The following is a 20,368-nucleotide window of genomic DNA, read 5'->3' as shown; positions in this document are numbered from 1 at the left end:
GGAGAGGAGGAGAGGAGAGGAGAGAGAGAGAGAGAGAGAGAGAGAGAGAGAGAGAGAGAGAGAGAGCGAGAGAGAGAGAGAGAAAAAAAGAGAGAGAAAAAAGAGAAAGAAAAAGAGAGAGAGAGAGAAAGAGAGAAAGAGAGAGAGAGAGAGAGACAGAAAGAGAGCGAGAGAGAGAGAGAAAGAGAGAGAGAGAGAGAGAGAGAAATGAGAGAAAACACAGGGGCATGACCAGCAACAAGTGAGCAGTAAATGAAATATGGGAGAGCAGATGATATGAGAGTCAGTTGGAACAGAGCAGAACAGAGCAGAGCTGTGAACAACACTCCACTGTGCCCTGGAGCTACGAGACAAGCTGCGCATGGAAGAGAAGAAGACAAAATAAAAAACAATGTCTGCATGAACTAGTTTTCCTCTCAATCAACCAAATGAACATAAATGGGAGCAAAACTGAGTTTTCACTCCCTGATTAATAGGTGGAGAAATAGATAGAACTATTCTTTATGACAATATACAGCATAACTGATTCTGCTACACTCAATATCCAGTACTATAGGCTACTGTAGTTATGTGAGTACCTTCAAACAACCAAATGAGATTTCTGATTAGTTAGAGTGGTATTCTATTTGGTAAATGCCTCGAGCGTGTAACCTACATTAGACAATGTCCTAGCGTATGCACCTACCCCTAATCGCTTTTGTGCACTCACAATCATAGACACCTAACCCTAAAACCCTAATCCCCCTTCCACACATGCATACGCTCACACACACACACACACACACACACACACACACACACACACACACACACACACACACACACACACACACACACACACACCCACACACACACACACACACACACACACACAGCAACAGAAGAGCACAACCTGCATCTCAGGTCTCACTCAGGAGATGAGCCAACAACATTGTGACCTGTCATTAGAGTACAGCTCACACGGATTGCAGGCCAGGCATCCCTGAGGTACATCTAAGGTAACATTGTGGAAGTAACCGGGTTGGGTTCCAAGGCCACATTAGCCCACTGAACTAAAGCTCAACCCACAACTGTATGTTGTTCTGATGTCTTTGCTTAGTAGGATAACTCTGCTTAGTAGGATTACTCTGCTTAGTAGGATAACTCTGCTTAGTAGGATTACTCTGCTTGGTAGGATTACTCTGCTTAGTAGGATAACTCTGCTTAGTAGGATAACTCTGCTTAGTAGGATAACTCTGCTTAGTAGGATTACTCTGCTTAGTAGGATACCTCTGCTTGGTAGGATTACTCTACTTAGTAGGATTACTCTGCTTAGTAGGATAACTCTGCTTAGTAGGATAACTCTGCTTAGTAGGATAACTCTGCTTAGTAGGATAACTCTGCTTAGTAGGATTACTCTGCTTAGTAGGATTACTCTGCTTAGTAGGATACCTCTGCTTGGTAGGATTACTCTACTTAGTAGGATTACTCTGCTTAGTAGGATAACTCTGCTTAGTAGGATTACTCTGCTTAGTAGGATTACTCTGCTTAGTAGGATTACTCTGCTTGGTAGGATTACTCTGCTTAGTAGGATAACTCTGCTTGGTAGGATTACTCTGCTTGGTAGGATTACTCTGCTTAGTAGGATAACTCTGCTTAGTAGGATAACTCTGCTTGGTAGGATTACTCTGTTTAGTAGGATACCTCTGCTTGGTAGGATTACTCTGCTTAGTAGGATAACTCTGCTTAGTAGGATTACTCTGCTTAGTAGGATAACTCTGCTTAGTAGGATTACTCTGCTTAGTAGGATTACTCTGCTTGGTAGGATTACTCTGCTTAGTAGGATAACTCTGCTTAGTAGGATAACTCTGCTTAGTAGGATAACTCTGCTTGGTAGGATTACTCTGTTTAGTAGGATACCTCTGCTTGGTAGGATTACTCTACTTAGTAGGATTACTCTGCTTAGTAGGATAACTCTGCTTAGTAGGATAACTCTGCTTGGTAGGATAAATCTGCTTAGTAGAATTATTTTGCTTGGTAGGATAACTCTGCTTGGTAGCATAACTCTGCTTAGTAGGATTACTCTGCTTAGTAGGATAACTCTGCTTGGTAGGATTACTCTGCTTAGTAGGATTACTCTGCTTGGTAGGATTACTCTGCTTGGTAGGATTACTCTGCTTAGTAGGATACCTCTGCTTAGTAGGATACCTCTGCTTAGTAGGATTACTCTGCTTAGTAGGATACCTCTGCTTGGTAGGATTACTCTGCTTGGTGGGATAACTGCCTGGTGGGATAACTCTGCATGGTGGGATAACTCTGCATGGTGGGATAACTGCCTGGTGGGATAACTCTGCATGGTGGGATAACTCCGCATGGTGGGATAACTCCGCATGGTGGGATAACTCCGCATGGTGGGATAACTCCGCATGGTGGGATAACTCCACATGGTGGGATAACTGCATGGTGGGATAACTCCACATGGTGGGATAACTGCATGGTGGGATAACTGCATGGTGGGATAACTCCGCATGGTGGGATAACTCCGCATGGTGGGATAACTCCGCATGGTGGGATAACTCCGCATGGTGGGATAACTCTGCATAGCCTTCCCCGTAGCTCAGTTGGTAGAGCATGGTGTTTGCAACACCAGGGTTGTGGGTTCGATTCCCACGGGGGGCCAAGTACGAAGAAAAAATAAATGTATGAAATGAAAATGAAATGTATGCATTCACTACTGTAAGTCACTCTGGATAAGAGCGTCTGCTAAATGACTAAAATGTAATGTAAATGTAAATGGTGGGATAACTCTGCATGGTGGGATAACTCTGTATGGTGGGATAACTCTGTATGGTGGGTTAACTCCGCATGGTGGGATAACTCTGCATGGTGGGATAACTCCGCATGGTGGGATAACTCCGTATGGTGGGATAACTCCGTATGGTGGGATAACTGCATGGTGGGATAACTCTGTATGGTGGGATAACTCTGTATGGTGGGATAACTCCGTATGGTGGGATAACTCCGTATGGTGGGATAACTCCGCATGGTGGGATAACTCCGCATGGTGGGATAACTCCGCATGGTGGGATAACTCCGCATGGTGGGATAACTCCGCATGGTGGGATAACTCCGCATGGTGGGATAACTGCATGGTGGGATAACTGCCTGGTGGGATAACTGCCTGGTGGGATAACTCTGCATGGTGGGATAACTCTGCATGGTGGGATAACTCCGCATGGTGGAATAACTCCGCATGGTGGAATAACTCCGCATGGTGGGATAACTCCGCATGGTGGGATAACAGCAAATCCACTCTGTGACAGTGGCTACAGTACAACCCTGCTAACAGCATATCCTCAATGACAAGAGTGTCAGCGTGAGTGACAGGGGATGACTGGCTGTCTTATGGGAGGTTGGCAGGAGCTCCAAACCCAACCAATGAGTTCCTGCTACCCCTTTATCACCTCTGTGGCTCTGTCTATGGCTCTCTGTCTGTGGCATGTCTGTGGCATGTCTGTGGCATGTCTGTGGCATGTCGATGGTTCTGTCTATGGCTCTCTGTCTGTGGCATGTCTATGGCTACCTGTCTATGTGGCTCTGTCTATGGCTTTGACAAGGTCTGTCTGGGTCTGTCTAGTGCTCTTGTCTATGGCTGTGAAATTTAAGAGGACAGAACAATTTGTCAGCCTCTCCCTCAGTCTGACTCACACATTGACTCAAACACACTCTCACACTCGCTCATACTGGCCTAAACACACACATCATTATCTGGCCTAATGGGCGGCAGTGGCACTGCGACAGGCCCGTGTGTGTGTGTGTGTTAGGGTTATGCGATGCCAACCTTTGTCCTATCGTGATATTTACTCATAAAACATTTACGTGTGTGTGTGGAATTATTATTTTTTTAAATATTGCATGGATGAATAAGACGAAACATGACGAAAGATAATGTTGCTGATAGCCTGGGAAGAGACTAAGTGCAGGCAAATCTTTTCTAATATTCCTTTCTGGTGGTGCTTCAGCATGGAACAGGTGTGTGTATGTCTGTGTCTGTGTGGCCCACGACGGAGCAAGGTGACGGTTAACCGATGAGGAACGGGCTGTCTTACTGTAGTGAGTTAGGAAAAATCATTGGCTGGATAGAAGCAAAATCTACCGTCTTCAGAACTGGATAATAATTGCTTCAATTGCCTCATCCTCCTCTGTTAATAGTGTCTGTTCAATCTGTCATAAAGATGTGATTGAGAATAGCCTATGGCTAGGCCTACAGGATCCGACTTGCATTTTTGTACTTTTTGAAAGCGGCAACTTTAAGAAAATCCCTTCTTAGGCTATCTGAATATTTGGGAAATAATCTACTGTTCATAACTGTTACCGTCTTAAAGCTTTTCTGAAAGGTCTAGTAGGAGGATTGGCCATTTCCTTTTCAACCTAGCATGGAGGGATCTTTTTTTTTAATGAGCTTAAAAGCCCAGTGCAGTCAAAAATGCGATTTCCTGTGTTTTATATATATTTCCACACTATGACATATTTCATTGTTACCCCAAAATTATTTGATATTGAGATAAAAACAGCTGCTTGGACCTTGAGTATCTCATATATGTATACTGTCTATACAGTTGAAGTCGGAAGTTTACATAAACTTAGGTTGGAGTCATTAAAACTCGTTTTTCAACAACTACACACATTTCTTGTTAACAAATCGTTTTGGCAAGTCGGTTAGGACATCTACTTTGTGCATGACACAAGTCATTTTTCCAACAATTTTTACAGACAGATTATTTCACTTATATTTCACTGTATCACAATTCCAGTGGGTCAGAAGTTTACATACACTAAGTTGATTGTGCCTTTAAACAGCTTGGAAAATTCCAGAAAATGATGTCATGGCTTTAGAAGTTTCTGATAGGCTAATTGACATCATTTGAGTCAATTGGAGGTGTACCTGTGGATGTATTTCAAGGCCTACCTTCAAACTCAGTGCTTCTTTGCTTGACATCATGGAAATCAAAAGAAATCAGCCAAGAACTCAAAAAAAAATTGTAGACCTCCACAAGTCTGGTTCATCCTTGGGAGCAATTTCCAAACGCCTGAAGGTACCACGTTCAACTGTACAAACAATAGTATGCAAGTATAAACACCATGGGACCACTCAGCCATCATACTGCTCAGGAAGGAGACGCGTTCTGTATCCTAGAGATGAACGTACTTTGGTGCAAAAACTGCAAATCAATCCCAGAACAACAGCAAAGGACCCTGTGAAGATGCTGGAGGAAACAGGTACAAAAGTATCTATATCCACAGTAAAACGAGTCCTATATCGACATAACCTGAAAGGCAGCTCAGCAAGGAAGAAGCCACTGCTCCAAAACCTCCATGAAAAAGCCAGACTACGGTTTGCAACTGCACATGTGGACAAAGATCGTACTTTTTGGAGAAATGTCCTCTGGTCTGACGAAACACAAATAGAACTGTTTGGCCATAATGACCATTGTTATGTTTGGAGGAAAAAGGGGGAGGCTTGCAAGCCGAAGAACACCATCCCAACCGTGAAGCATGGGGGTGGCAGCATCATGTTGTGGGGGTGCTTTGCTGCAGGAGGGACTGGTGCACTTAACAAAATAGATGGCATCATGAGGAAGGGAAATTAAGTGTATTTATTGAAGCAACATCTCAAGACATCAGTCAGGAAATTAAAGATTGGTCACAAAGGGGTCTTCCAAATAGACAACAACCCCAAGCATGCTTCCAAAGTTGTGGCAAAATGGCTTAAGAACAACAAAGTGAAGGTATTGGAGTGGCCATCACAAAGCCCTGACCTCAATCCTATAGAAAATTTGTGGGCAGAACTGAACAAGTGTGTGCGAGCAAGGAGGCCTACAAACCTGACTCAGTTACACCAGCTCTGTCAGGAGGAATGGGCCAAAATTCACCCAACTTATTGTGGGAAGCTTGTGGAAGGCTACCCAAAACGTTTGAACCACTTTAAACAATTTAAAGGCAAAGCTACCAAATACTAATTGAGTGTATGTAAACTTCTGACCCACTGGGAATGTGATGAAAGAAATACAAGCTGAAATAAATCATTCTCTCTACTATTATTCTGACATTTCACATTCTTAAAATAAAGTGGTGATCCTAATTGACCTAAGACAGGGAATTTTTACTAGGATTAAATGTCAGGAATTGTGAAAAACTGAGTTTAAATGTATTTGGCTAAGGTGTATGTAAACTTCCGACTTCAACTGTATACAGTACCAGTCAAAAGGGTTTTTCTTTATTTTTACTATTTTTTACATTGTAGAATAATAGTGAGGACATCAAAACTGTGAAATAACACATATGGAATCACGTAGTAACCAAAAAAGTTTTAAATATAAAATCTATTTTGATTTGTTTGAGTTTCTTCAAAGTAGCCACCCTTTGCCTTGATGACAGCTTTGCACATGCTTGGCATTCTCTCAACCAGCTTCACCTGGAGTGCTTTCCAACAGTCTTGAAGGAGTTCCCACATATGCTGAGCACTTGTTGGCTGCTTTTCCTCCACTCTGCGGTCTAACTTATCCCAAACCATCTCAATTGGGTTGAGTTCGGGTGATTATGGAGGCCTGGTCTCTTAGCATTCTCTCAACCAGCGGTTGAGGTAGTCACCTGGAATGCATTTCAATTAACAGGTGTGCCTTGTTAAAAGTAAATTTTAGGAATTTCTTTCCTTCTTATGCGTTTGAGCCAAACAGTTGTGTGTGTTGTGACAAGGTAGGGGTGGTATACAGAAGATAGCCCTATTTGGTAAAAGACCAAGTCCATATTATGACAAGAAAAGCTCAAATAAGCAAAGAGAAACGACAGTCCATCATTACTTTAAGACATGAACGTTAGTTAATCCGGAAAATTTTAAGAACTTTGAAAGTCGCAAAAACCATCAAGTGCTATGATGAAACTGGCTCTCATGAGGACCGACACAGGAAAGGAAGGCCCAGAATTACCTCTGCCTCAGAGGATAAGTTCATTAGAGTTAACTGCACCTCAGATTGCAGCCCAAATAAATGCTTTACAGAGTTCAAGTAACAGACACATCTCAACATCAACTGTTCAGAGGAGACTGTGTGAATCAGGCCTTAATGGTTGAATTTCTGCAAAGAAACAACTATTAAAGAACACTAATAAGAAGAAGAGACATGCTTGGGCCAAGAAACACAAGCAATGGACATGATTTTGTCATTTGGTCTGATGAGTCAAAATTGGGGATTTTTGGTTCCAACCGTCGTGTCTTTGTGAGACGCAGAGTAGATGAACGGATTCTGCTGCGATACGCCATGCCATCTGGTTTGCGCTTAGTCGGACTGTCATTTGCTTTTCAACAGGACAATGACCAAAACACACATTCAGGCTGTGTAAGGGCTATTTGACCAAGAAGGAGAGTGATGGTGCTGCATCAGATGACCTGGCCTGCACAATCACCCGACCTCAACCCAATTGAGATGGTTTTGGATGAGTTAGACCGCAGAGTGAAGGAAAAGCAGCCAACAAGTGCTCAGCATATGTGGGAACACCTTCAAGAATGTTGGAAAAGCATTTCTCATGAAGTTGGTTGAGAGAATGCCAAGAGTGTGCAAAGCTGTCATCAAGGCAAAGGGTGGCTACTTTGAAGAACCTAATATATAAAATATATTTTGATTTGTTTAAGACTTTTTTGGAGCGAGAGAGAGAGAGAGAGAGAGAGAGAGAGAGAAAAACAATATTTTCTTTCTGGGCATTCTGCTTTGGTGGGATTTTCCGCACTGTCTGGCCTACATTCCTCTCTTGTGTTCTGTATATAACTTATTTATTGAAATAGACTATAGTAAATAGGACTAGGCTAATTACTCAGAATGTCACTTGTGCGCTGCCCGACTCTCGTGCAGTGCGCTAGTCAAGTTCAAATGGGTTAAACCATCGTCTGTCCCATCACGATGTCGTCACCATCGACGATACTATGGTAATATCGCCCAACCCTGGTGTGTGTCCGAAGAAAACAGCATGAATAGTAAACAACAACAAAAATGATCAAAGCCACACGTGGAGAGCTCCCAAATGAATGCATCAACATGTCCACCATCTCTTGAAACTTACTCATAGTCAATTTATGCTTTTTTTTTTATAAAATCATTTCTTTCTACACCAAAGCTTTAGGTTTAATAAGCAAATTGAAACATCCCTGCATTTTATGATTGCTTTTAATAACAATAATTATATCTATGGGATGTTAACGAGTGCTAATAATTGATCCACTCCCTCAGTAGTGTATCACAGTTTCGCGGGGGGGGGGGGCAAAGTCTGAGCAAATTTCCAGTTTTATAGCTAATCTCATGCTATTTTAACATTTCTGCCATGGTTTATGATGTGTTCATATTCTATCTGGGGAGGGGGGGGAGGGCCTGACCTCAAAGGGACAGCGGGGGGTGTCTTAGGCCCTTCACAGTTGAAGGCTGTTGAGGAGTAGAGCTCTTACTTTTCAAGGCAGACTCATGAATCTCTTATCAGGCATGATGCTCAGGAGAGAGACAAAAGGAAAAGGAACACAATCATAGAACATAAAGGGGTGGACTGAAAAGACAAATCAGAGATTAGTTTGATGTATATGGTGTTAGTCTGGCCTGAATGTTTATACTGACCTCAGAGCAGGTATATATCCAGTAAGGGGAGCACTGGTCCCTCATCTATGTCCTCTGTCTTCTCTGTACTTAGCTCTATCCGCTCTACATTAGGGTTTGGGCGATGTCAACCTTTATTCTATCGTGATTATGTACCCATAAAACCCCCCAACAATTTTGTTTTAAGAAAGTAAAGAAACTTGCTGCTCGACCGTTGGAGCAGCGACCGTTGGAGCAGCGACCGTTGGAGCAGCGACCGTTGGAGCAGCGACCGTTGGAGCAGCGACCGTTGGAGCAGCGACCGTTAGCAACCGTTGGAGCAGTGACTGTTGGATCAGCGACCATTGGCAACCATTGGAGCAGCGACCGTTGGAGCAGCAACCATTAGCAACCGTTGGAGCAGCGACCGTTGGATCAGCGACCATTGGCAACCATTGGAGCAGCGACCGTTGGATCAGCGACCGTTGGAGCAGCGACCGTTGGCAACCGTTGGAGCAGTGACCGTTGGATCAGCGACCATTGGCAACCATTGGAGCAGCGACCGTTGGATCAGCGACCGTTAGCAACTGTTGGAGCAGCGACCGTTGGAGCAGCGACCGTTGGAGCAGCGACCGTTGGAGCAGCGACCGTTGGATCAGTAACCGTTAGCAACTGTTGGAGCAGCGACCGTTGGAGCAGCGACCGTTGGAGCAGCGACCGTTGGAGCAGCGACCGTTGGAGCAGCGACCGTTGGAGCAGCGACCGTTGGAGCAGCGACCGTTGGAGCAGCGACCGTTGGAGCAGCGACCGTTAGCAACCGTTGGAGCAGCGACCGTTGGATCAGCGACCGTTAGCAACCGTTGGAGCAGCAACCGTTGGAGCAGCGACCGTTAGCAACCGTTGGAGCAGTGACTGTTGGATCAGCGACCATTGGCAACCATTGGAGTAGCGACCGTTGGAGCAGCGACCGTTGGAGCAGCGACCGTTGGAGCAGCGACCGTTGGAGCAGCGACCGTTGGAGCAGCGACCGTTGGAGCAGCGACCGTTGGAGCAGCGACCGTTGGAGCAGCGACCGTTGGAGCAGCGACCGTTGGAGCAGCGACCGTTGGAGCAGCGACCGTTGGAGCAGCGACCGTTAGCAACCGTTGGAGCAGTGACTGTTGGATCAGCGACCATTGGCAACCATTGGAGTAGCGACCGTTGGAGCAGCGACCGTTGGAGCAGCGACCGTTGGAGCAGCGACCGTTGGAGCAGCGACCGTTGGAGCAGCGACCGTTGGAGCAGCGACCGTTGGAGCAGCGACCGTTGGAGCAGCGACCGTTGGAGCAGCGACCGTTGGAGCAGCGACCGTTAGCAACCGTTGGAGCAGTGACTGTTGGATCAGCGACCGTTGGAGCAGCGACCGTTGGAGCAGTGACCGTTGGAGCAGCGACCGTTGGAGCAGCGACCATTGGAGCAGCGACCGTTAACAACCGTTGGAGCAGTGACTGTTGGATCATTTACATTTACATTTAAGTCATTTAGCAGACGCTCTTATCCAGAGCGACTCAGCGACCGTTAGCGACCGTTAGCAACCGTTGGAGCAGCGACCGTTGGAGCAGCGACTGTTAGTGACCATTGGAGCAGCGGCCATTAGCGACTGTTGGAGCAGTAACCATTGGAAAGACGACCGTTGGATCAGCGACCGTTGAAGCAGTGAAAGTCTGATGAAGAACGGGCTGTCTTAACGTAGTGAGTTAGGTCATACATCATGGGCTGGATAGAAGCAGTCTACCTACCATCTTCAGAACTGGTCAATGATTTATTTGCCTCATAAAATAACAGTAAATAAATAATATTGTTTATATTGCTGCGATTTTGAACAGCCTATGTCTAGGCAGGGCTAGTTTTTCATTCTTGCTATTTTTGAAAGCGGCAACTTTAGGACAGTTTGTTAGGCTAGAATGTTTGGGAAATAAGATAGACTACTGTTCATAACTTTAACTTTGTATTAAAGCTTTTACAATCAGCCTAGTAGGAGAATTGGTTATTGGCCATTTGGTTTTCAAACTCGCATGGAGGCATTATCTCGGCCTGCATGGATCATTTCTTTCTTAATCAGCTTAAACTTGATTCAACTTATCATTTGATTTTACTATAAGCTTCAGATATTGTTTCTTCGCTCTCATTATTAGTCCCCTGACAAATGGTTTAGGCTATTCAAACAACTTATTGATATGGAACGCTGTTAGATTCATTGCTGGATCGGGAGAAAAACATGCATAAAATGATGAAAGCGTAACCTATAGCCCAAAGTAATATTTCTATTGAATGGAGAGAGAAGCTAATATATACAGTGCATTCCGAAAGTATTCAGACCCCTTCACTTTTTCCACATTCTTTTACGTTACAGCCTTATTCTAAAATGAATTCCATTATTTTTTCCCCCTCACCAATCTACACACAATAACCCATAATTACAAAGCAAAATCAGGTTTTTAGAATTTTAGCAAATTTATAAAATAAAAAAAACTGAAATACCTTATTTACATAAGTATTCAGACCCTTTGCTATGAGACTCGAAATTGAGCTCAGGTGTATTCTGTTTCCATTGATCAGCCTTGAGGTGTTTCTACTGTACAACTTGATTGGAGTCCACCTGTGGTAAATTCAATTGATTGGAGATGATTTGGAAAGGCAGACACCTGTCTATATAAGGTCCCACAGTTGACAGTGAATGTTAGAGCAAAAACCAAGCCATGAGGTCGAAGGAATTGTTTGTAGAGGTCCGAGACAGGATTGTGTTGAGGCACAGATCTGGGGAAGGGTACCAAAAATGTTCTGCTGCATTTAAGGTCCCCAAGAACCCAGTGGCCTCCATCATTCTTCCTAGAGCTGGCTGCCCGGCCAAACTGAGCAATCGGGGGAGAAGGGCCTTGGTCAGGGAGGTGAGCAAGAACCCGGTGGTCACTTTGACAGAGCTCCAGAGTTCCTCTGTGGAGATGGGAGAACCTTCCAGAAGGACAACAATCTCTGCAGCACCACCAATCAGGCCTTTATGGTAGAGTGTCCAGATGGATGCCACTCCTCAGTAAAAGGCACATGACAGCCAGCTTGGAGTTTGCCAAAAGGCACCTAAAAGACTCTCAGACCATGAGAAACAAAATTCTCTGGTCTGATGAAACCAAGATTGAACGCTTTGGACTGAATACCAAGCTTCACGTCTGGAGGAAACCAGGGACCGCTCATCACCTGGTTAATACGGTAAAGCATGGTGGTGGCAGCATCATGCTGTAGGGATGTTTTTCAGTGGCAGGGACTAGGAGACTAGTCAGGATCGAGGGAAAGATGAACTGAGCAAAGTACAGAGAGATCCTTGATGAAAACCTGCTCCAGAGCACTCAGGACCTGAGACTGGGGCAAAGGGTCACCTTCCAACAGGACAAAGACCGTAAGCACACAGCCAAGACAACACAGGAGTGGCTTCGGAGCAAGTCTCTGAATGTCCTTGAGTGGCCCAGCCAGAGCCCGGACTTGAACCCAATCGAACATCTCTGGAGAGACCTGAAAATAGCTGTGCAACGACGCTCCCCATGCAACCTGACAGAGCTTGAGAGGATCTGCAAAGAACAATGGGAGAAACTCCCCAAATACAGGTGTGCCAAGCTTGTAGCGTCATACCCAAGTAGACTCAAGGCTGTAATTGCTGCCAAAGGTAATTCAACAAAGTAATATTGCAGTTTTTCATTTGAATACATTTGCAAACATTTTTAAAAACCTGTTTTTGCTTTGTCATTATGGGGTACTGTGTGTAGATTGATGAGGGGAAAAAACGATTTAATCAATTATAGAATAAGGCTGTAACATAACAAAATGTGGAAAAAGTGAAGGGGTCTGAATACTTTCCGATGCACTGTAGGCTACGTTTTTTTTAACAGCTAGACATAAGATAGTTAAACAGTGTCCATAATAAAAACAAAATAATATGTTTAAGCTATAGCCCAAGGCCCATGCATCTGACAGAGAGAGAGAGATTAACAATATTTTCTGACTGGACATTTTGTGGTGATTTGGTGAAATGCTCCGCTCTGTCTGGCCTACATTCCTCTCTTGCGTTGTGTATATAACATATTTATTGAAATAGGCTACAGCAAATAGGAATAGGCTTATTACTCAGAATGTCACTTATGTGCTGCCATAATGCGCGGTGCCAGTCAAGTTCACATCACGATGTCGTCACCATCGACGATGGCTGTCAATCATCATTGATAGGCGATGCTATTGTAATATCGCCCAACCCTACTCTACTGTACCTTTTCCACTTTTTCCATCCACTTCAATATCAGTCTCTCTCCTATCTCTAATCTCTATCCCTCCCTCTCTCTCTCTCTCTCATATCCTTCCTCCCTCTTTCCCTCACTCCTCCCCCCTCTCTCTCCCCTCAGCAGTCCTCTGGGTTCTCTCCCACAGGTAGTGTGTAAAGAGCAGACAGTAGCGTGGCAGAGGCATTACTGTAAAAGAACAGGACATCTCCACTGCCACTCTCTCTGTTCGATGAGGAGATACACAGCGGACAACATTTGGAACAGTATGACAGAGTGCCTTTGTGCCAATGTTCTGGATCCATCATGAGGTACAATATTCCCCTGTATTCATGGCAGTGACGTTACTAACATGGCATGGACAGACAGGACGTATTACCCCTGCCTGCTTTGTGTTGTGTTGTCTAGGTGAAATCCATCCATCCATTTCCAGCACAGATAAAGAGTACACATAGCAGGTCTAGTGAACAGTCGTCAGACTTGCAAAACAGAAAGATAAACAGACAACACGCACATGCACAAAAACAGATGTTTCTCCCCTTACCCAAGTGTCGTCATAGTAACGATGGTGTACCAGAATGAGGCTGGGATGCTGGTGAACTTGCTCGACGTGGAACCTTTCTCGGCGTAGAACATAACGGTAGCGAAGATGATAATGGCCATGGTGAGGGAGAAGAGGAGGAAGCCCAGTTCTGAGGCGCAGCTCTTCAGCGTGTACCCCAGGATGCGCAGCCCTTGAGAGTGGCGGGAGAACTTGAAGATACGGAAGACCCGGAAGACCCGGAGCGTCACGAAGGCCCCGCTCACGTCCTCGTTGTCTGTCATCACCAAGCCAATGTAGTAGGGCAAGATGGCCACCACGTCGATGATGCTCATCACGCTACGCATGAAGCGGTAGCGGCTTGGCGCAGCAAACAGTCTCATGAGGTACTCTACTGTGAAGATGAGGACGCAGGCCGTGTCCATGCAGAAGAAGGCTACGGTGTAGCGATCGCCGCACGTCACCTCTTTGGTGTTAGGGGTGGCACCGCAAGGCACCGTCTCCACCACGTTGGTGAGGACTGAGATGGCGATGAAGAAGCCGGTGACGTAGTAGAACACCAGGGCCATGGTGGAGGTGTGGGGGTTCTCGAAGGCCCTCCACATGGTCTCTCTGAACGTCATATTGGGAAGCTTGGCATCTTTCTTGTCCTCGTCATCGTCCATCAGTCTCTCTTGGTTCTCACGCCTACGGTCCTTGTACTCTTCGTAGCAGCAGTCTCCGATGATCTCAGGAATGATCCCAAAGAAGGACAGCTCTTCGTCGTAGGACGTGATGCACTCAGAGCGGGGGTAATGAAGCTTGCCCGTGCGATAGAAGTTGAGAACAGCACGGAACACGTCCGCGTCTCGGTCAAAAAAGTACTCTTTGGTCTCCTCATTGTAGAAAAACTCTTTCTCTGAACTGCCCAGTAAGGTGTCGGGATATCTATCTAGCGTATTCCTCCAGGTCTCAAAGCGGCGTCCACTAACATTGAGGACGATGAGCTCGTCTGCGCGTTTGTTCTTCTCGGTGGGGGCGATGGGCATGGGCATATTGGCCACGGGCATCCAGCCAATAGCAGCAGCGCGGGCGAAGGGCAGCCACGCCGCTACTCCCGACGCCATGGTGAGTCTGGCTTGGGGCGAGGACAGGGACAAGTCCACCAGCACCTTCACAACCAGCTTGGCTTCAGCTCACTCACCATCTGGAGAGAGGCAGGGGTGGAGGAAGACTGTGGGGGAGGGGGTGAGAGAGAGGGGAAGGGTGGGAGGGGGAGACAGCAGGGGTTGGGGGAGACAGCAGGAAAGATGGGAGGGGGAGACAGAGGGAGAGAGGGGTGAGAGAGACAGTGGGGGAAAGGTGGGAGGGGAAGAGAGAGGGAGAGGAAGATGATGGAGAGAGTAGTGAGTGCAAGAGAGAGAGAGAGAGAGAGAAATGGATGCATTATGATTAAAAAACGACATTGTTTTTAAAATGTAAATGAACAAAGTAGTGTCAAGGTGAAATAGTAGGGTAGTTTAAATGTAAAACAGAAAATATGCATACCAACTTAATTATATGAAAACACAATTCCATGTAACAGACAGCAACTAGCTGGAAAGAGTGCATTACTTCCAATAGGCATAACCCTACAGTATCTTAATCTGATCATGATACGTGTAATTTAAACCTAGGGCATATTGCAATATCCTTTAAAGATCCATTCCCCATAATTACTCTGATGTAATATAAGAAATGGAAAAAGTATGTATTTTTATCCCTCTATTGGGTTACAGCGTTTGCTCTTCTGTGCATGATACAAATATAATAGCCAGATAGGATTGTTCAGGATCTTCCTGCTCGCTCTTTCCAAGTCATGGGAGGTTTCACATTCATAACAAATCATATTTTTCCCTTCACAGCTTGGCAGACCAAGACATAGCCTTCAGTTTTTAAAAAAACAGTGCGTAGTTCTAATTCAGTGGCCTTAATTCTAGTAGAACCCGTTGTTAAAGACGGCTCTGAGGTGCAGCCAGCAGTCAAGTTGTTCAGTACCTGTTGAGTCAAAACTAACAGAACATTTCCAAAGGGTGTGCAACCCGTTGTTTCCTTTGGAGGAATAGCCAGTGGCTAAACAAAAGGCTACCTTGTCATCGCGAATTTAGGTTCTACTGACATTATTGTATTTGCCCCTCAATTTCTGTTTGAAAAAAAATGTATCCATCTATATAGGCAAACATAACCAAGCCCTAAAAAATGGGCTACGACTTTGTCAGTTCTCTCAAAACCGAAAGCTTTTACAGTCATTTGGCTGCATTAGTGTTATAGGAATACATATGCTGCCTTGCTGAAGCAAACCAAACCAATTCTTACATAAACATCAATCATTTAGGTTTCTGTTCATGGTAATACTTACCCATGCACATTTCTACATCCACAAAAATAAGAGCTTTTCCTGGGGCTAACTACTTGTAGAGCAGCTGTTGCGCCGTAGGTTGGTTACCTTTTAGAATATCCCTCCGAATACACATATGAAGTTGAAATAAAAGGAGAATAACATAGCAGGATGCGATTTGGCAAGAATTGTAAGCGAAAGCACTGGAGTTTAAAACAACTGTCTAACGTTTTTCATTCAGTTTCCATTGCGAGAAAGAGGGGATAATCCCTCGAGTCCGACGCAAGGCTTTCGCTCCACCGCCTCTGCTGTGCGAAGCGGTTAGCTACACTGAGGACCGCTCTCGTTCTAGCACATTTTAGAGTGCTGGACAGGGGTAGGATTATCTTTCTCCGTTATCTCACTCTAATAAACGCCCCCTATCTGCTTCTCTCTCTCTCTAGGTCTTGCTTCATCTCTCTTGCTTTATCTCTCTCTCTATCTCTCTCTCTCTCTCTGTCTGTCTCTCTCTCTCTCTTTCACCGTCAGTCCTTCTATTTATTTCCCTGACTGCTCGTTCTAGCGGTTAAATTGTCGGTTTGCCTCGGTGTGCAGCTGAGGACAGCGGGAAGAGAGAAACGCTTCGCAGCAGTGTCCGCTTTTGACTAAAACCGCGGCAGGAAACCAATAGCCCTTGGGACTCAGAACGAGGCATCAAGAAGGACAGGGTTAACAATTTCACGGATGAAAAAAGAGAACATTTAAATGATTTGATCTTCATCCTCTTCCACTTGTTTCGTTTTTCAAATGGGCTCTGGTTGTATCACTCTTTTTGTTTTTATTTCCATCTATCAGAAGGCTATAGATGAGGGAATACTATAGGCTAGGCTACTGAAATCAAGTCAAGTCTCACACTATGGGCTTTGTAATAATTGCCTTTCTTCCAATGACGCAGTGAACTGTTAAACAACACAAATATATGGAAGTACTAAGGGAACATTTGAAACATAAATAAATGCCTGGACCTCATTACACCTGATAATACAAGGCCATTAATCAGCTATTTTCAGGGGCATATTCTCTCCTCTCAGAATAACAATCATAGGTTTGACATATAGAAGCAGGCACGTGCACAGACACCCCTCTACATGCCCCTTTGCCCATCGTCTCTAAAGGGTTCCGAATTCTTGTTCAGAACCCACTGCCTGCTAGTCGTCGTGAAGTTCGCCCCCCCCCCCCCCCCCCCCCCCCCCCCCCCATCCGTTGGTTGCACCTGTTGATCTGCCCTGTATGGAGCTCGGTTGTGCATGTGTCCCAGTCTCCACTGTACAGAGATTGCGCGCGCCCGGTATCTAAACATGCATGGCTTGAAAGACGCGTTCACCGGTCGACTGTGTGTAGCAAGCTACCTAGTTTAAATATCAACAGTACTGCCACAGCAGCATAACGTTTGATTAACACTTGATTTAGCCTACATAATAATCACTATTTGGTCTGGTTCCTGCATTGTGTGAGGCACTATTTGTCAACCAATTAGGGTGTTTTTGTTTGACCCACATGAACATGAAGCTACGCGGGATACACATGAAAGTGATATTTGAGAACGTAAATGTACACACGTTATGTTTTCAGGTTGTGAGTGTGTGATATGGGGTTATAGAAAAGTTTACTTCAACATTTATAAAAAATAAAAACAACTTTTCTAAACAATAGCAGCTATGTTGACACGGCCATGTTGATTTGAGCCTTGCTGTTGGAAAACCACTAGTGTGCGACCTTCGGCTGTCGCAGATGCCTCCCCGGACTTCACTCGCTGACCCGTCTGCAGTCGGCTTCGTTAGGTTTACCGCTCGGACACACCCATAGATAGGAGCAGCTGCATCAGTGATCATCCGACCCAACTCCATCCCTTCTTCAGGGAGTTGTACATGTGTGTCAGGACAGCAGCATCACAGGTTGTCTAGACTCTAGCTAACCACCATATACTAAAATACCCACACAAGCCACTAGCCAGCCAGCCATATATCATGAGTTAGGAGATTATGAATATTATATTATGAAATTATTATTTGATACGAGCATTGAAGATATATCACAATCAGTTAAATAAATTGAGTTACCAAACTAGCAGATTTATGTCTGGGGGGGGGGGGGTATTTTTAGCACATGCCTGGAAAGATCTGTATACAGCCCAGATGATAGAGATTACCTTTAGTAATTTAGAAAACACTTAGCTGACGTACAGCAGGTGCATTCAACTATGGAAGGAGAAACACATATTACGATAATCACATATAAAACTATCTAAAATAAGTGTAGTCTATGTAAGAATTCCAGTGCTAGTGCAGAATTAGAGAACAGTACTCCCAGGTCCTGCAATGCAGTCTGTTGTTTACTTTCTCGTCACAGAGAGTGGGATTCACTGGTATCTGCTCTGTGTCTTCCATCCTCCAGTTTATTCATGAAACTAAAGGTTCCAAAACAAAGAGGGTCAATGGAAAACCTCTCACAGCAATCACAGTCAGGCCCCCCTGACGTTGAACAGGACAGGACTCTTACACAACATACACACACATACGCACCGGCGCGCGCACACACACACACACAAATACTCACGTATGTATGCACACGTGTTTGCATGCACGCAGACACACACAGACACACAGACATGTACTGTGAAGTGCTGTATAAAAACATAGTTAAAGCCAAAAAGCCTTGATCTTGTTATCGAAACATTATCCTGAAGGATATCACTAAACACTTGGACTGGACTATCTCTCTACTATCTCTTGTCCTGAAGATAGCAGTAATGGTAATGTGGTGCTGGGCTCAGTATGGTAATGTGGTGCTGTGATTCAGTATGGTAATGTGGTGCTGGGCTCAGTATGGTAATGTGGTGCTGTGATTCAGTATGGTAATGTGGTGCTGTGATTCAGTATGGTAATGTTGTGCTGGGCTCAGTAATGGTAATGTGGTGCTGTGCTCAGTATGGTAATGTTGTGCTGGGCTCAGTAATGGTAATGTGGTGCTGTGCTCAGTATGGTAATGTTGTGCTGGGCTCAGTATGGTAATGTTGTGCTGGGCTCAGTATGGTAATGTGGTGCTGGGCTCAGTATGGTAATGTGGTGCTTGGCTCAGTATGGTAATGTGGTGCTGGGCTCAGGATGGTAATGTGGTGCTGGGCTCAGTATGGTAATGTGGTGCTGGGCTCAGGATGGTAATGTGGTGCTGGGCTCAGTATGGTAATGTGGTGCTTGGCACAGTATGGTAATGTGGTGCTGTTATTCGGTATGGTCATGAGTTGTTGGGCTCAGTATGGTAATGTGGTGCTGGGCTCAGTATGGTAATGTGGTGCTGTGATTCAGTATGGTAATGTGGTGCTGTGATTCAGTATGGTAATGTTGTGCTGGGCTCAGTATGGTAATGTGGTGCTGTGATTCAGTATGGTAATGTGGTGCTGGGCTCAGTTTGGTAATGTGGTGCTGGGCTCAGTATGGTAATGTGGTGCTGGGCTCAGGATGGTAATGTGGTGCTGGGCTCAGTATGGTAATGTGGTGCTGGGCTCAGTATGGTAATGTGGTGCTGGGCTCAGTATGGTAATGTGGTGCTGTGATTCAGTATGGTAATGTGGTGCTGGGCTCAGTTTGGTAATGTGGTGCTGTGATTCAGTATGGTAATGTGGTGCTGGGCTCAGTATGGTAATGTGGTGCTGGGCTCAGTATGGTAATGTGGTGCTGTGATTCAGTATGGTAATGTGGTGCTGGGCTCAGTATGGTAATGTAGTGCTGGGCTCAGTATGGTAATGTGGTGCTGGGCTCAGTATGGTAATGTGGTGCTGGGCTCAGTATGGTAATGTGGTGCTGTGATTCAGTATGGTAATGTGGTGCTGGGCTCAGTTTGGTAATGTGGTGCTGTGCTCAGTATGGTAATGTGGTGCTGTGCTCAGTATGGTAATGTGGTGCTGGGCTCAGTATGGTAATGTGGTGCTGGGCTCAGTATGGTAATGTGGTGCTGTGATTCAGTATGGTAATGTGGTGCTGGGCTCAGTATGGTAATGTGGTGCTGGGCTCAGTATGGTAATGTGGTGCTGTGATTCAGTATGGTAATGTGGTGCTGGGCTCAGTATGGTAATGTGGTGCTGGGCTCAGTATGGTAATGTGGTGCTGGGCTCAGTATGGTAATGTGGTGCTGGGCTCAGTATGGTAATGTGGTGCTGTGATTCAGTATGGTAATGTGGTGCTGGGCTCAGTATGGTAATGTGGTGCTGGGCTCAGTATGGTAATGTGGTGCTGTGATTCAGTATGGTAATGTGGTGCTGGGCTCAGTATGGTAATGTAGTGCTGGGCTCAGTATGGTAATGTGGTGCTGGGCTCAGTATGGTAATGTGGTGCTGGGCTCAGTATGGTAATGTGGTGCTGTGATTCAGTATGGTAATGTGGTGCTGGGCTCAGTATGGTAATGTGGTGCTGGGCTCAGTATGGTAATGTGGTGCTGGGCTCAGTATGGTAATGTGGTGCTGGGCTCAGTATGGTAATGTGGTGCTGTGATTCAGTATGGTAATGTGGTGCTGGGCTCAGTTTGGTAATGTGGTGCTGGGCTC

The 20,368-nt window shown here is 45.3% G+C and overlaps 1 protein-coding gene across 2 annotated transcripts in view; it reads right to left on the bottom strand.

Moving 5' to 3' along the window:
• The window catches only part of kcnd3 (potassium voltage-gated channel, Shal-related subfamily, member 3), a 345,048-nt gene extending 328,629 nt beyond the window's left edge, over positions 1 to 16,419 (bottom strand). For both annotated transcript variants that reach the window (XM_029723932.1, XM_029723933.1), the window contains exons 1-2: positions 15,811 to 16,419; positions 13,437 to 14,646 (exon numbers count right to left, since the gene is read on the bottom strand). In XM_029723932.1, coding sequence (XP_029579792.1) covers positions 13,437 to 14,539 — 1,103 coding nt within the window. In that variant the 5' untranslated portion in view covers positions 14,540 to 14,646; positions 15,811 to 16,419. The remainder of the gene's footprint in view (positions 1 to 13,436; positions 14,647 to 15,810) is intronic.
• Positions 16,420 to 20,368: the final 3,949 nt, after the last annotated feature.

The sequence above is a fragment of the Salmo trutta genome, chromosome 30 (genome assembly GCF_901001165.1).
Source record: "Salmo trutta chromosome 30, fSalTru1.1, whole genome shotgun sequence".
Lineage (NCBI taxonomy): Eukaryota > Metazoa > Chordata > Actinopteri > Salmoniformes > Salmonidae > Salmo > Salmo trutta.
The sequence above is the reverse complement of the archived record's forward strand: the minus strand, read 5'-3'. Positions and strand labels throughout refer to the sequence as shown.